Source organism: Triplophysa rosa, linkage group LG22 (assembly GCF_024868665.1).
Source record: "Triplophysa rosa linkage group LG22, Trosa_1v2, whole genome shotgun sequence".
Classification (NCBI taxonomy): domain Eukaryota; kingdom Metazoa; phylum Chordata; class Actinopteri; order Cypriniformes; family Nemacheilidae; genus Triplophysa; species Triplophysa rosa.
In genome coordinates, this window is record NC_079911.1 from 6,925,462 (window position 1) to 6,941,956 (window position 16,495).

The 16,495-nt window shown below is 39.2% G+C and overlaps 1 protein-coding gene across 1 annotated transcript; it reads right to left on the bottom strand.

Annotated features, from left to right (window-relative positions):
* Positions 1 to 1,196: 1,196 nt before the first annotated feature.
* Positions 1,197 to 16,291, bottom strand: pptc7b (protein phosphatase targeting COQ7 b). The gene is made up of 6 exons (XM_057320553.1): positions 15,786 to 16,291; positions 12,250 to 12,429; positions 7,939 to 8,137; positions 6,092 to 6,215; positions 4,800 to 4,929; positions 1,197 to 4,695 (listed from the first exon to the last, which is right to left on the bottom strand). Exons 1-6 carry the CDS (start codon positions 15,841 to 15,843, stop codon positions 4,637 to 4,639), a joined length of 750 nt encoding a protein of 249 aa, XP_057176536.1. The 5' UTR covers positions 15,844 to 16,291; the 3' UTR covers positions 1,197 to 4,636.
* Between the last annotated feature and the right edge of the window lie 204 nt (positions 16,292 to 16,495).

Here is a 16,495-nt window from a genome sequence, read left to right on the forward strand (position 1 = left end):
TGACAGATGGGTTGCACAAATTCAGAGAGAAAACAAAGGAAAATCCACATTTAAACCAAGCAACCTTTTAATAATTTCCCTCTGTGTCATTCCCTGACAAATATTTACTTACTTACATCATCTACTTATGACATGTTTTTGTGTTTTTGTGTGAAGGGAAGCATACATCACGTTTTGTAGTCAGTGAGGGTGATCATCACACCTGGTTCACCTGGCCACGTGCAGCCATCACAGAACCCCAGCCCACGGTCTCCTACTGCTGCCAGACATCCGCTCACATGTTTGTGTGTTAGGGCAGAAAAGATTTCATCCAAACACAAATTAATGCCGTGTGCATGGGTCAGATTCAGTTCAGTCCTATGTGTGTGTGTGAAGAGATAGATGTTCAGCAGGATGGCATAAACAATGTAACACACCTTCTGTAAGAAAAAATTATGAAAAACTGCTGACCGCAGACTGTTGAGGTTTATTCAAGTACTCGTTAAATTCAAAGATTTTGTTTTTATATCAAAGTCTAAATGCACAACATTTTGTGCAATTTCAATCATGGGCATTGTTGAGGCTTTAATAAAAAAAAAAGAAATTCTTTTAAACTGTTTCATCCATGTCAAATCAAGTATGCCATTTCAACCCTCAAGCTTCTTTTTTACATTGTGTGTGTTAAAAATAATACATTTCAATCACTTTGTTGGTCTCATTTCCTATCCAGTGGTTTGCACCCTCAGACCACAAGAGAAGATAGCACTGCGTAATTCATGCATTATTACAAATCATAGCCAACCTTTAAATGACATTAAAAACGATGTATATTTCTGAATCAGATTTATTCAAAAGGATTATCTAAAGCTGTACTGAATGTGCGACAATCTCATTATGCTTTTTTGATTCTAATCCTGGAGCAAAAAACTGCCCCCACCATCACTGCACTTGATACGAGTTCAAATGCAGGTCATCATGCTTTAAAGGTAACATGTGTCATTTTTTTATGTTAAAAAACACTTCATCTCAGTGTAATATGCAGACCATATTGTGAGAAAGATTAATCGTGCTTCACATTTTCATTTTATGACATTATTACTGTTTCTGCAGTATATATACAATATTCAGTGTTATTAACCTATAGTTGTGAAACACAAATATTTATCTTCATGGTGTGGTGGCACAACAACACAGTCCACATCACATCTTAGTATAAATACCATGTTTTTTATTTAAATACTTTACAACTTGGAAAACATATTTACAGGAACTGTTGCATTGTTACATTGTACACACAAACGGTATAGTTCTCATTCAAACATTGTCTGCTTCAGAGACGGTCTTTAGACACTCATATAGACTGCAGAAGCACCATAGAAACCATCCAGAGGAACAGACAAAACATCCAGAGAGAGAACACAAATTGAATCGAGGACACTACCATAAGCGACACACCCAGACGAGACACGCAAGCTTTGCCACACGAAGGCCTCTGCATGGGACACTATGAGATTTTAAGGCGTTAATGGTGCGTTTGTGTGGATAAGTCATTATGAGCCCAAGGGAGGCAGATGCTTTGAAATGACTCAAATGTAGTTTTTTTTAAGGACAGCTAATGTGATTTGGGTACGCCGTAACAACAGGGGAAATGTGTTATGTGTAGCAAAACTCAACATACAAAACTAGTTCAGTCACGATCATATCATGCAATGACACGCTGGTTAAAGGTGAAGCCCATCATTTCTGACCACCAAACAATACGGTTTTACGGAACTCACATTATTGGTTGAACCAACATTGTTTTGTCCATTTAGCCATACATGTGATACAGAAATAAAGCAGTTCATCTGTTGACAGCTTAAAAAACATTGACATAACAATTATATGATGATTAGTTGAATCATACATCAAGAAAAAAAGCAGACACAGCACACAACAGTAACTCCATCACAAACTCTCGACATTTAAGGATTTGATGGATTTTTGATTTGAAGGATTCGCCCTATTTTTGCAGTCTGATAGGGCGAGACGCTCGATGAGAATAACTTGGTCATGCTGGTCTTATGGCTTTCCTGCTTTGGTTTTCTTCACTCATGACACAATGTGGATCAAGACAGTGACGTCAATATGACCACAATTCACAAGACGTTACATGTGACAGGGTCGAATTATGATGCAGGCACAAACTTTAAAGGATAGGCTGACGTTCTCTCTGTCTACATATGGATAGAGAACTAGACCTGTGGATTTATGTGCAACAGAACCTTTAAATCCCTCAAAAAGTGAGTTCCATGTACGGTATGAGATGTGAGGGTTGAGCAAAACAACATATTTCCAAAAATCACACAGTTTTGGGCTATTTGAAATGAAGTCTCAAAACCCTCTCATAGCTTTTCATTTATGCCTAGTAAAGCACCGGACCAAACAAATGAACCTCACAAAACAACTCGTTGGTAGTCAGATGACTACACGTGTCAATAATCCCATCTCTAGGTTTAGTAGTATACAAAATCTGAAAACCTAAAAGCAATTTTTATCAATCGAATGCATGCTTGACTAAGGTTTGCCATCCCGGGCATGCACAATATATAACAGATATGTTTTAGAAAATTCCAAGTTAAAAAAAGTCAACAACAACAACAAAAAAACAAAGACATAATTTGTATTACTGTATTGCTTTGTTTTACAAATATGTCCAAAAATGTAAATGGTTTACATTATTTGTGCAGCGTTTTATCCATTTTATCCAATCACACGATCTAGTGATGCACCGAAATGAAAACTGTGGGCCGAAAACCGATTCCGAAAATTATGCTACTTGAAAAAAATATTCAATCGTATTAATTGCACACACTAAAACCACAAAATTTAAGGAGAGCATATTTTAAAACAATACAAAATATATTATTTTTCCTTGGACATTGCAACACTACAACTTTTTTTACCAATCATCTAAACATTGTAGTTTCAGTTCTGGAATTATTATAAGCATAACAGTAGTCAAGTCAAGTTATAGTCAAACTCTGCAGCTCTTGCTAATACAAGAAGTTTATATGTGGTGCACAATCATTTGAATGAAAACAACACGCAGAACACAGAGGGGCAGTGAGTCTGTTCAAGTAAACAGGCTTAAAATGAGCTTCAGTCATATCAGCACCTGCCGGATGACGGTCCACGTGAGCTACATCATCACTTACTGACAGATCGTTCCTCTGATCATTGACATATGAAGAGTTTATTGCGTTTAAAGTTCGGCTAAAACACGCACGAGTCAATGCGCGTGATCTCCGACCATGAAGAAACATAAAGCCGGTCACGCGCAGTCGCGCATCACACAGAGCGTGTCTGTGTGTCGTTTTCTGTCCGCTGGTTTTGAGCTCTCTTGTTATATTTCTTAGTTTCAGCCTTTGTTAGTGGCGCGTTTACACGACCGTCCTTCGATAATAGCTAGAGAGAGTGAGCGCGAGCGTTGAATGGAGAGGCGCGGGCGCTGGATATTTCGGCCTATTTTTTCTTTCGGCCGAAACCGATAATGCCATTTTCGGCAGCCGAAATTTCGGTGCATCACTAACACGATCCGTTGCTTTTGTGAAATAAAGACATCATCAGCTCACCCGTTTTTATTGTACAGGTAAAACATTAATATAAATAATGTCGTCACTCACACATTTATAATTTACAAAATCAAAGCAGCACATGAACGTGAAAGTGTTCCCTAGAACCAATCTAGAGGGACACGGAAAATAAAAGCGTTAAACAAGCTACACATTCGATCTGTAAAGACCAACATTCCTCAACATCTTCTTTTAAACCTCGTCCAATAAAACCGAAATATTTACAAAAATAAAACATTTATTTATATACCTGACCTCTCATTGTCATGAAAAGCTTTGCCAGATACTCGCCATTTGTGCGTGTAGACTTCCCAGCTCAACGCTCGAAGGTGAAGTCATGTAAATCACGCATTACAGTCAACTTTCACTGCGCCCATACAGGTGTGTGTGTGTTTCAGCGGACTGTGATATTCCCTGCTATGATGTCTGTGCAGTTTACATAAGAATCTTATATAATCAAACACAAGCTGTACATTTAAGCCCATCTTTGAACGTCTTTACCGAGACCTCACGCTAAATTCTTGAACCAGCCCTTCCTGAAGCACCTGCATTCCATCCCTCCATTACACCTACCAAACGCTGAGGGACAACTAAACAGTACTTTTATTACACACATATAGAAGTCCAGCATATAGGCATCATAAATACGAGACAGACAACCCACCAAATAGCAAAACATACTTCATTTTCATTCGTGATGGCATATCAAACACACACCCTTATCGGGCAACACACAACTTTCTTCACCAAAGCGCACAACGCAGGACTCATAAATACGCTAGACTTACGAAGGGCTCTTTCGATATCTAGAAATGACTCGGGTACTACACAGGTTGAATAATTCCCACAATCCTTTTGGGCACAAGTGAGGTCATTTATTGGACTGTTTGTACCGCTTGCATCACCACCCATACCATCAAATTCATGCAATCCCCCTCACGGCAGAAGAAATGGAAGAATGGAAAGGCTGATGGACGGGGAGCAGTGCAATATAAGTGGTGGAAGACACAAGGAGTAAGAGGAGCGAGCTACAACAAGCGTGCTCAGTCTGTGTATTCTGCCACGATGGACAGCAGCACTGTGATGTCATCAGGCTTCCCCCCTGGAAAGGAAACAGAACATGACACGGTCAGTCTTGCGAATTTTAAATATGTGAAGAGGTCACAGAGATATCGGAAGCTCCTCCAGATGTTTTTGAACACTCACCTCTTACATTCAGCCCATTGTCACAGGCAAACTGGGCGAAAGGGGACATGTAGTTGGGGTCGTAGGCCAACTCGTGAGCATGTTCAGCGATGCTGCGAGCAGTCTGCTGGATGCTATCATAGTTGGTGTTCTGAGACGAAACACATTTGAATAAGAGTTCGAAAAGAAATGAAATAGAAACAATGGCGATTCCAAGGTGAAAAAGTGTACAATACTACACTTAAAGGGACAGTTCACCTAAAAATGAAAATTCTAAAAAAACATTTTCTCAGCCTCTTGTAATTTCAAACCTGTGTGACTTTGTTTCTTCTGCAAAACACAAAAGATGACATTTTGAAAAATGCTGGTAACCCAAAACCCCTTGACTTCCTTTGTATGGACACAAAACCAATGCAATAGGGACCAACGGTTTTTGGTTACCAACATTATTCAAAATATCTTCTTTTGCGTTCTGCAGAAGAAAGAAAGCCATATCGGTTTGAAATGACAAGAGGGCATGTAAATAATGGCAGAATTTTCATTTTTGGGACAACTATTCCTTTACATGTACCCTTCAAATGCTTTTCTAGCACTAATTTTGTACTTAATACACCTAAAAATTAGCTGTGCTGTTTTAAGACACCATGAACAGACAAAAAGAGATATATTTTTAAGTACAAAATTAAATGGAAGTGCACCTAAATAAAGTGTACTTAGTGCATTTTTTTCTACCTGGGATGTCTGGACAATTTGTGACTATTGGAACTGGTTGATTTACTGGTCGAACAAAAGTGTTAGATTTTCTATGCATCAGGTATGAAATCTACCAAAAGCTGCAATCCGTAACCTCTTTTGGTTCAAAATAAACAAAATAGTCATTTAGTGCACGCATTCAAGACACATGGTGAAAAGAATCTGTTGAAGTTGAATGAAAACTAATTGTGATAAATAAATGTGTTTTAAAGGGACAGTTCACCCAAAAATGAAAATTCTGTCTTCTTTTATTCTCTTGTGTTCTTTTTAAACCTGTATGACTATTGTCCTTCTGTGAACACAAAAGAAGATATTTTGAGAAATGTCGCCGTGATCCAGTGTTGTGTGGTACCAACATTCCTTGAAATATCTTCTTTTGTGTTCCGCAGAAGAAAGTCATACAGGTTAGGAATGACATGAATAAAGGGTGAATAAATGATGACCATTTTTATTTTTGGTTGAACTATTCCTTTAAAAGATTTAGAACGTTACATGGTTGTTGGTACCGGTGATGTTTTCTAGATATCACTTTCACATTAAAAAAAGCTCAAAGTGTGCACCTTAAGTTTCTTGAGCTCTTGCAGGATCATGTAGTCAGGCATGTTGTCAAAGAGGCCGTCAGTAGCGGTCAGGATTATGTCCCCTAACTGGACATCAAAAGAGGAGCTATCTGCGGCGTCAGGACTGACAGAGATGGACAGAGAAACAGACATACAGTCAGTCCTCACCACCACAGTTCAACCAAATATAAGACTTGATGTATATATCATGCAAAACATCAGATTATATGCCACACTGTATAATTAAAAAAATCGACACTAAACAAAGAATCGTTTGATTACGGTTTTGTGACCCGGATATTGATATTGTATTTCTACTGTCCATGGCCACAGTCAAGTTATTGGAGGAAAGAAAAAGATCTAGTCCATCGAATTAGAACAGGACACAAGATCAGGGCGAAACTCAATGAGAGGCATGACGTTCGACCAGGCAGAGTTTAGCACGACGTAAACGGGGGGTGGGGGGGGTTGGATGTAACAGACACCCGGGGTTAAGAGAACTCCAGACCCAACACGACCTCTGGACTGATTTCAAGCAGTCGGGTTGCCTTCCTGGAAACCAGCCTGGGCCCTTTAGCTCCAAATCTCTTGAGACCGAATTTTAATTTAATCTCTCGTTTAATCTGTTTTAGTGGTCAGAAGTGAACTCTGGTGAGTTTGTGGGATAGCAATGGAAATGTTTACTAATGCAGAGGACATTAGGACAATACACTGTGTGAAGAAATGTATGTCCTCCTTCACAGCACCAGAGATCACCCAGCGCTCAGGTCATTAGGTCGGATTCCCTGTAGCATGATGAAAATTAGATCAACGTCTTTCATATCAGGCTCCAGACGGCAGAAAAATCAAAAGGTCCTGCGTAAATTTAGCAGCACACGAGGAGCGGAAAATGATCACGCCCTCTACAGGAACTTGAGAAAAAAGTGTGTTTTGCACAATGCTGATTGGCTGAGGGGAATGCGTCCTCTCTGCCACCCTCTGTCTGTGATTGGAGTCTTTAGGGTATTTCTGTTTGTATGTTTGGCTGAACGCCCCTGGCAGGATTGTGACAGTGAGCAGCTAGAATCCCATGGCTCGCACATAAAACGCACAACACACAAAGACTTCTGCTGGAACTTTGGCTGTTCTCAGTTTAATCGGGTTCAGTAGAATCAACCACTAAACTTTCCAACAAATTATTCACCAGAGATTTGAACAAACCCCTGACACAGAGTATCACACTAAAGGGATAGTTCACCCCTTTAGGGACTCTTTGTTCTGTGGAACACAAAAAAAAGATATTTTGAGAAATCTCTGAGTGGTTTTTGTGTTCATGGAAGTCAATGAGGGCCAAAGTTGTTTGGTTATCAATGTTTTTCTAAATATCTTCTTTTGTGTTCTGCAGAAGAAAGTCAGACAGGCTGACATGACAATGTGAGAAAATAATGAAAGAATGTTGATTTTGGGGTGAGCTATCACTTTAAGGGCAATAAAATGTGCTTAATACAGTCCTACGTTGAAGCAGAGATTTGGGAGCTACATTTTTGAAGACTAACATGTATGCATCCAGCAACACGAACTACACTTTAACATATTGTTTGATCAGGAAATGACACGATTCAAACAACTTAAACATGAGCCTGCACGAACACCTTAGCTAAACGTGTCAAAGTGCATGAGCTTACCGCTACACCTAATTCTATACACTAATGTAAAAAAAACAAATCATTCCTACAACTGCAAATGAGTCAATAATAATAAGTAACTGGTCTCAGCGCAGACATCTGTGATGCCGATATGTGACGCGCAGACATCTGTGACACCAGAGTGACTAGTATATCCAGTATCAGCGAGCATGACAGACCCACCTGTCACTCAACACGACGCCCTCTGACCCCGGCGGGGCAATGGTCAGCTGGAAGGGTGTGTTAAAGTAATGTTGCTGCTCGTCTGACCGATGGACGACCTCTCCGCCCCGGACAACCAGGAAGCCTGAGTCTCCCAGGTTACAGGTGTGTATCCTGTGACTCCGACGGTCCAGTACGACTATACAAGCTGTGCTACTTCCTATAGAAAAGGAAAATAAAATCATGCATGATATAAAGGGCCAACATCATGTTTGTATCTTGTTTATTTTGCTGATGTGACACGATGTGGAAAAACATTGCTCACATTATTTAAAGGCATAGTTCACCCAAGAATAACTATTCTTTCATCATTTACTCATGTTATTGCAAACCTGTATGACTTACTTTCTTCTGCAGAACACAGAAGATATTTTGAAGAATGCTGGTAATCAAACAACACTATTGACTATTGACTATTGACTTCCACTGTATGGACACAAAACCATTTTGAGACATTTCTCAAAATATCTTCTTTTGTGTTAGACAGAAGAGTCCTATATAGGTTTTGAACGACGTGAGGGTAAAAGGGTATGACAGAATTGTTATTTTGGGGTGCACTGTCCCTTTAAGAAGACGTTCACATTGTGAGCCGCATGAGGCCACAGCATGGGTGAATTTGTTACATGTAAAGTATGTTAAGAGGTCAAACAGTCGCCTCCTGATCTGTTCCTCACCCAAAGCTATCGTATGGCTTTAGAATTTAGAGATGTTCCCAGAAATTATAGATCCTCTTCTTGGTATTATTAACTCATCTCTGACATTAGGACATGTGCCTAAAGCATATAAGGTGGCTGTTATAAGGCCCCTTGTCAAAAAACCCCAACTCGACCCTATATCGAATCTACCTTTCATATCTAAAGTTCTGGAAAAAGTAGTTTCAACTCAATTATGCTCCTTCCTCCAAAGGAATGACATCAATGAAGAATTCCAGTCTGGATTTAGAGCATGTCACAGTACAGAGACTGCTTTGATCAGAGTCACAAATGATCTTCTATTGGCGTCTGACCGAGGTTGTATCTCGTTATTGGTGCTGCTAGACCTTAGTGCTGCATTCGATACCATTGACCACAGCACACTCCTACATAGACTCGACAATTAAGTCTGCATTAAAGGAATAGCTTTGAAATGGTTTAAATCTTATTTAGCTGACCGTTTTCAATTTGTAGCAATAAACAATGAGGTGTCACGCAAATCGCAAGTCCAGTACGGTGTACCACAGGGCTCAGTCTTAGGGCCTCTGCTCTTCGCATTATACATGCTACCTCTAGGAGATATAATAAAGTGACACGGAGTTAGCTTTCACTGTTATGCTGATGATACTCAACTTTATATTTCCTCGAAGCCTCATGAAACACAGCAGTTCCATCGAATAAGGGAATGCATAGTCGATATAAAAAACTGGATGAGTAACAACTTTTTATTACTGAACTCGGACAAAACGGAAGTGTTACTTATTGGACCGAAAACTGCTATAAGTAACAACCAAGAATACTGTTTAACTATTGACGGATGTTCCATAAAACCCTCGTCGTCAGCAAAGAATCTTGGCGTTCTATTCGATAGTAATCTGTCATTTGAGAGCCACGTCGCCAACACCTGTAAAATTGCGTTTTTCCATTTTAAGAATATATCTAAACTACGTCATATGCTGTCAATCTCAGATGCAGAGAAGTTAATTCATGCATTCATGACATCAAGACTAGATTACTGTAATGCACTGTTAGGTGGTTGCCCTGCAGGCTTATTACAAAAACTCCAATTGGTCCAAAACGCGGCAGCTCGAGTTCTTACACGTACAAAAAAGTATGAACATATTAGCCCGGTTCTGTCAACCTTGCACTGGTTACCTATAAAGCATCGCGTTAACTTTAAAATCTTGCTTATTACCTATAAAGCCTTACATGGTTTAGCTCCTCAGTACTTGAATGAACTCCTTTTGTATTACAGTCCTTCACGTGCATTACGCTCTCAGGCGTCCTGTCAGTTGGTAATACCTAGAATTTCAAAATCAAGTGCAGGTGGTAGATCCTTTTCCTATCTAGCGCCTAAACTTTGGAATAGTCTTCCCTGCACTGTCCGGGAGGCAGACACACTCTGTCAGTTTAAATCTAGACTAAAGACGCATCTTTTTAATCTTGCATACACTACTCTTCCATAATATAAATCTTTAGAGGGTTTAGGCTGCATTAGTTAGATCAACCGGAACCAAAAACACAACTGATGTACTTGTTGCATCAAAGAGTACAGAACAGTACTCTACTCTCAGCCAGTCTTGTCTCATTGTTCCAAGGTTACCACAGCGAGCAGGATGCAGTTCATGGCCTGACCTGATGGTAGAGCGGAGAATGGGAAGTGGGGACCTGACAAGAGCTGAGATGATAGAGCTGGATAAAGAAGGACGCGGTCTCTTGACATGTCTTCACCACAAAATTTCAAATGCTATTAGATTATTAATGATAATCTTAAACTATAATTTATTTTATTATTAAATTTATTTATTTTATTTAGCCTTGTTGCGCAAGCTCTCTGGAGCTTGTGCAGAGGCAGCAGCTTTTGCCAGAGGGGAACTGGAATCCCCTGGTTGGGCCTGGGTTCTCCTGAGTTTTTTTTTCTCGATTAGAGTTTTGGGTTCCTCGCCACCGTTTGCATACTGTTTTTGCACTATGTGTGTGCGCATCCGTGTGTGTGTGTGTGTCTCTATGTCTATGTGTGTTAGTACGTGTGCATATTGTGTGTGTGGAGTGTTTTGTATGTGGGTATGTCTGTCTTCTGTGTTTTCAACTTTTTCTTGTTTTTGCAGGTACAACTTTAATTGTTTTGCTTATAGTCAATATGTCTCATGTACAGCTGCTTTGTAACAATGAAAATTGTAAAAGCGCTATATAAATAAAGTTGAGTTGAGTTGAGAATGTAGAATATAGCATACAAGTCATATACACTTTGCTTTATGGTCCTTGACATTCATAGTCACTACGACTCTTGTTTCATGAAGATTCGTTTGAAATTCACCATCTGTGTGCAATGAAAATAAGCGATAATTTATCATTTAACTCATATTTATAATTTGAGAGTTAGATTATATACAAGAAGAACATATACTGTAGGTGAATAAACAATAACAATATTTATTTGAGCGTGAACTGTTTCTTTAAAAACAGTACCCTCAGCACTAATTAGCATAATTTAAAGTAAATCATTAGAATACATAGTGACAACCCAATACTTCACACGTGCTTTCCTTCCTGCTCTTGATGGAGGGGGGGCCTTGTGGTCCAAATGACCTTGTCTCGGAACGGTCACCCAAAGACCTTTATCACACGACATGCCATCCCAAAATAAAAGTGTGCCAGTTTTAAGAGGCAAACAACTAAGACGAAGAGCACAGAGTGACATTTCTGACAGCCCTTGATGTCAGGTTTCAGAAAAAAGATGAGCCGCTACATGCCTGGTAATCCAACGCTTGGTAACTAACTTGGTCTCGGCATTTATATAGGTTAAAACTGCATCAAGGCTGTAAGTTCACATAAAAGTCTACTTAATAAACAACAACTAAGAATTTGCTGACTGACTAGGCTTCTAACAGATCAAATGTTACAAATGGAAAACAAAAATGACCCTTGAAACTTGCATATCAAACCCGAGAAAAGCGTTTTGTTAACATATGCTTTTTATAAGAACACATTGACATGTATGCAGAATCCAGGTCAAGACCCTTCCATCAGATTGTGGCTCTGTACAAAAATCTAGTGAGCCGCCCTACATAGACAGCATTGTAAAGCATTGTATGTTCTCAAAACAAAATGTATCTAAATTGAAATTTATTTGTGTGTTCAATTAATTTTTAGCATCATTTATTCACCCTCATGTTGTTTAAAATCTGTGTATGACTTTCTTCTGTGGAACATAAAAAGAAGATATTTTGAGAAATGTCTCAGTGGTTTTGTGTTCATAATGGAAGTCAATGGGGACCCATGTTGTTTGGTTACCAACATTATTCAAAATATTTTTTTTGTGTTCTGCAGAAGAAAGAAAGTCCTACAGGTTTGAAATGACATGAGGGTGAATAAATGATATTTCGCCTTTTTAATAACTACACAGCTGGACCACATTTCCTTGACATGATGTTTGAGAGAAAACCTATCCTGAATGTTCTCAATCACGACTCAAGATGTGAGTCATCCTGCAGCTTTTTAATTTATTTATTCTATAAAACCAGCAGCGAGTGTTTGACTCACCACGCGGGTCAGTATGTGCGTATGTAGAAGTTCTTACCCAACAGTGGCACTTTGTTCTGCAAGAGTTCATAGTAGCCGGTCGTGAGGATGCCTACGGGGTTGCTGGGAGTAAATCGGCCGTCCTTCACGAGTCGTTCGCACGTCCTCATCAGAGTGGTGGAGAACTGGGACGGGTCCACGCCGTAATCCCTCCAGCCCCCCACGCCGTCCGCAACACCTTATAGAAGGCAGATATAATCATTAGGTGTGAAACCACCTGGTTTCATGTCTGCTTCTTTAACCCTGAGAGTTTTAACACCTAATTTTTCACAGCACCATGAGAAGGAAGAGAGCGGTTTTTGATGATGCGGAGTCGGATAGCAGCTGTCACACAAACACCCTTCCTGACCTGCTGACTGACTAAGCATTGTGATGGTAATATAGAACTGCCTTCTGGCAGATCATGCCAGGTGCTTTTGTTCGACAAAGCAGCTGCCAGATATCGTGGTATGAACCCCCTGAACCCTGGTTAGTGATAGTTAAAACTGGACAGGTAACCCGACAACTCTTTGCACATCTCTGAAATGTTGAAATAAGTATGCAAAAATTTGGGGGAAATGCTATTATACAAAAAAGAACAATTTCTGACATTTCACGATTTCAGCAAAATATTAGCACAATATTGTCAAGGAAATAAAAAGTCATATGATGCATATGACTCCATGACTCAGCCCCTTATTCCAAAAACATCATATCCAGTTTTAGGTTCAAGCCATTAATCTGACACGACCACAATTAATCACGATTAATCGCACCCAGAATAAAAGTTTGTGTTTACATAATATATGTATATGTAACATACGTACACACATACATGTATATATTGAGGAAATATGTGCATTTATATACATGTATATTTATATACAATTAAATTAGACATAAACATATATTGATATTGATACTTTTCTTAAATTTATACATATATAAATGTATGTATAAATACAAAAAAATATGCACAGTACAGACATATATTTATGCAAACAACTTTTATTCTGGATGCGATAAATCTTTTAACAGCCCTACTAACGTTTAACTTGTAGCTTAAGTGTGTGCACAAAGTACATTTCATTGCCAATGCCTGCAAATAATGTCGCATTTAAAAACAAAACATTGACAGCGAGTCAAGGAGTTTTGCATGGGGATATAATGTCCTCAAGACATGCACAGTCACTCAAAGGTATAAAAGTGTCACTCATATGCTTTCTAAATTCAACAAAACAATGACTCCACACCACACAATCCAAACCACCAAGGATTAGGGTGGGCCTATTGACGATGCCATCATCCATCGCCGGTGGCTGATTCCAACAAATGTTTCACTATCGTCACGCTGCTCTGTGCTGCAAATCGCGTTGTAGGATGCAGCGAAGAACATCTTTTATATAAACACAGTTACTTTCCAGCTGGCACAACAAAAGCAAAAAAGGCCCAGAACAAATGAACCCTCTGTCTCTAAATGCTCTGCTAACCATTTTTGGTAAAACAACTGCTATTGTTTAATAAAAAGTGCTAAATAAAACAAATGGGAGGTGAGATATATGCAGCTTTCAAGATCAAATAAAAGACCGTTCCTGGCTGTGATCGAGCACATCTCTGAGATCTCCAGGAAATGTGTTTCACTGAAAAACTCTCATCCAACCGCTTATGTGATTTCAATGGTTTACACCTCCCTGTCAATTACACGTAAGCCGTTAATAAACTGTGCTACTGCAGTAATGAGGATCATGATCTCAGTACAAAATAAATCCCAGCCGTTTTATCCTGTTTCCCAAGGCTAGTTCATTAAGTTAATTGGACTGGAAAGTGGAAATCCTCTACTGACCTTAGTTTATGGTGTGTGATACCAACGTACACGGTTGTGTGGGCAGACACACATTTGCCAACATTACCTTATTTGTCAAATACTTAGTACAATGTAATGTACCATCTAGTGTCAGCTGTTTTTTATCACAAAATAAACCTCCTTTTGGCGATACAAAATCTGTCCAAGTTTATTTTGCGATAATGACTGGCTGACTGTACATGTTCAATTACGATAATGGCTGTATTACTGTACATTACTGTGTTTATTACATATGGAAGACTAGAAGTGAGGCTACATCAATTATTATTCATAAAAATATTAATAGATCATTTAAAACATTATGCAATGTTAAAAATAGTGTTCATAAAAAAAGGTTTTTTACTTCTTTTCATTGGACAGTTCACACAATGAACTTCTGAAGCAATCTTACGCAATTACAGTCAGTTAAAAATGTAATGTTTAATAATTCGATGTAGCTGTTTTTTTTACATTAATTAAATGTTTATTGTTTTTGTTGATGGCTACTTATTTGTCATTTTACAACAACTGACTCGAGCCAATAAACAACCACACAAACATCCGACACTCGCCTTCTTGAGGCAAACAAAGGAAAGCACAGCTTATTTTTCTTTTTAATAACTCTAGTTTATTTTAGTGTTACAGTAGCACCGTGACTTCTTCTCGAACAGCTGGCCTGCAAAACACGTGTTCAGCAGCTCCGAGACCCTTAACAAAAGCCGGTGGACCCTTATCGTAGTACAAGAATATAAGCGGAAGTGTTGTTTTTCTTATACTTTATTTTTATTTAAAAAAGTACATTTAAGTGTTAAGACAAAATAATATTCTTTCGTTTTCGTTCAGCCTTTGCTTATATGATACATATTTCTTCTATGGGTCATACGGAGGACAGGACAATGATAACGCCTGTGCGTGTCGCTCGAGCGTGGTCGTGAATAAACAACATGGCTGCCTCCATGCTCAACCATTCTGACCTTTAAAAAGAATCCACGCGAGATGTTCTTGTGTTCTACTAAAACCCATATATGTTGGGATCGAGCAAAACAAAATATAGTGTATGCATCGAGATTCTGATTGAACGCTTATCGTTTTTTCAACATATCGATTTGCTTATAAAAAACAGCGATAACGACTGCGTAAATCTACACAATCAAGGCAATACAGTGTATATCAGAGAGATCTATCGATATTCAACGCGTTGATTTAAAAATGTTATTCATATCCATGTTTTTATGATTTACATTGAAATTATTCTCCATCCTGCCACTAGTCGTCTTTGGGGGTTCAGCCTCGCATCTTTTTGGGTGAAAGGTCAACCAGGATTTTCAAGGTACTTTCAGCAATACATTTCAGTTTATGTACATTAAATGGTAAATATGTTTATCGTTGATAGCTTGGGCAGCCATTACTGAATGAGTTTAAATGAAATCTCCCCACGTGACAAGGAAAATCCTTACAATTTCACAATAGGGGAGGTTATTTCAGGTGAAGCCTGGACTGATCTTCTCTCACACCCCATCATAAAATAAGTGCTGTAATTGACCCATGAAGGTCATTTCCATAGTTGAAAGTAGGCAATTTATATTTTGCGCTATATCTAAATGAATGTAATACAAAGAATCTAATATAATATAGAATATCTAATATGTAGATAAATGGGTTGTAGAAGAAAGTACACAATGAATTTTGGTGTCAGGTACATGATCACTCACCCAGTACATCAGCAGATTTGTGCCGGGCTATGAAGCAGGCATCATCCCCGTAGCACATCCCTTTCTTCAGGATCCCCTTGCGAAAGTCCTTTCCGAAGCCTCAGCTCGCCGTGATCAGGCTATAGTCTCTGCCGTCTGTTTGCGAGAGTCCACCCAGGACAGCCCTGGCAACGATCCTGCCATAGGAAAGTACCGATAACATCCCCTTAAGGTATACGGTAACCGTCTACCTGCCGAGCCCGTCTCCCGTCTCTCTACGCTCCGAGCCTATGTGCACAACTTGCGCTTCTATCCACCAGCATTCGGCGTCGCTCGCCAGAGGTGAACCACACGAGCCAAACCAAGCCGATTTAAAAAGCGATTAAAGAGTTCTTTCTCCTTTACTGAATGTCGATCAAGTGGAATATATGTCTCTTTTATGTTTTGGCTGATTTAATAGACAAAGTTCCTCCAGTAAGCTCCATCCTATCCGACATCCTTCCCTGCACTTACATTCTCGGTCACAAGCGCCAGTGTTCCGGAGACACAAGCACATACGGGACACCAGGTCACGTGACGTCAGAACGTAGTAGAAACCCAAGGGCGTTTGTTAGATCGTTGTAATATTTTGCATGAAAAAATGTGCATGTACAAAAAGCACAAGATTACAAGTCAATATGATATTATTGGTTAAAGTGACACCCATATGCTCTTGGTTTAATTTAAATATT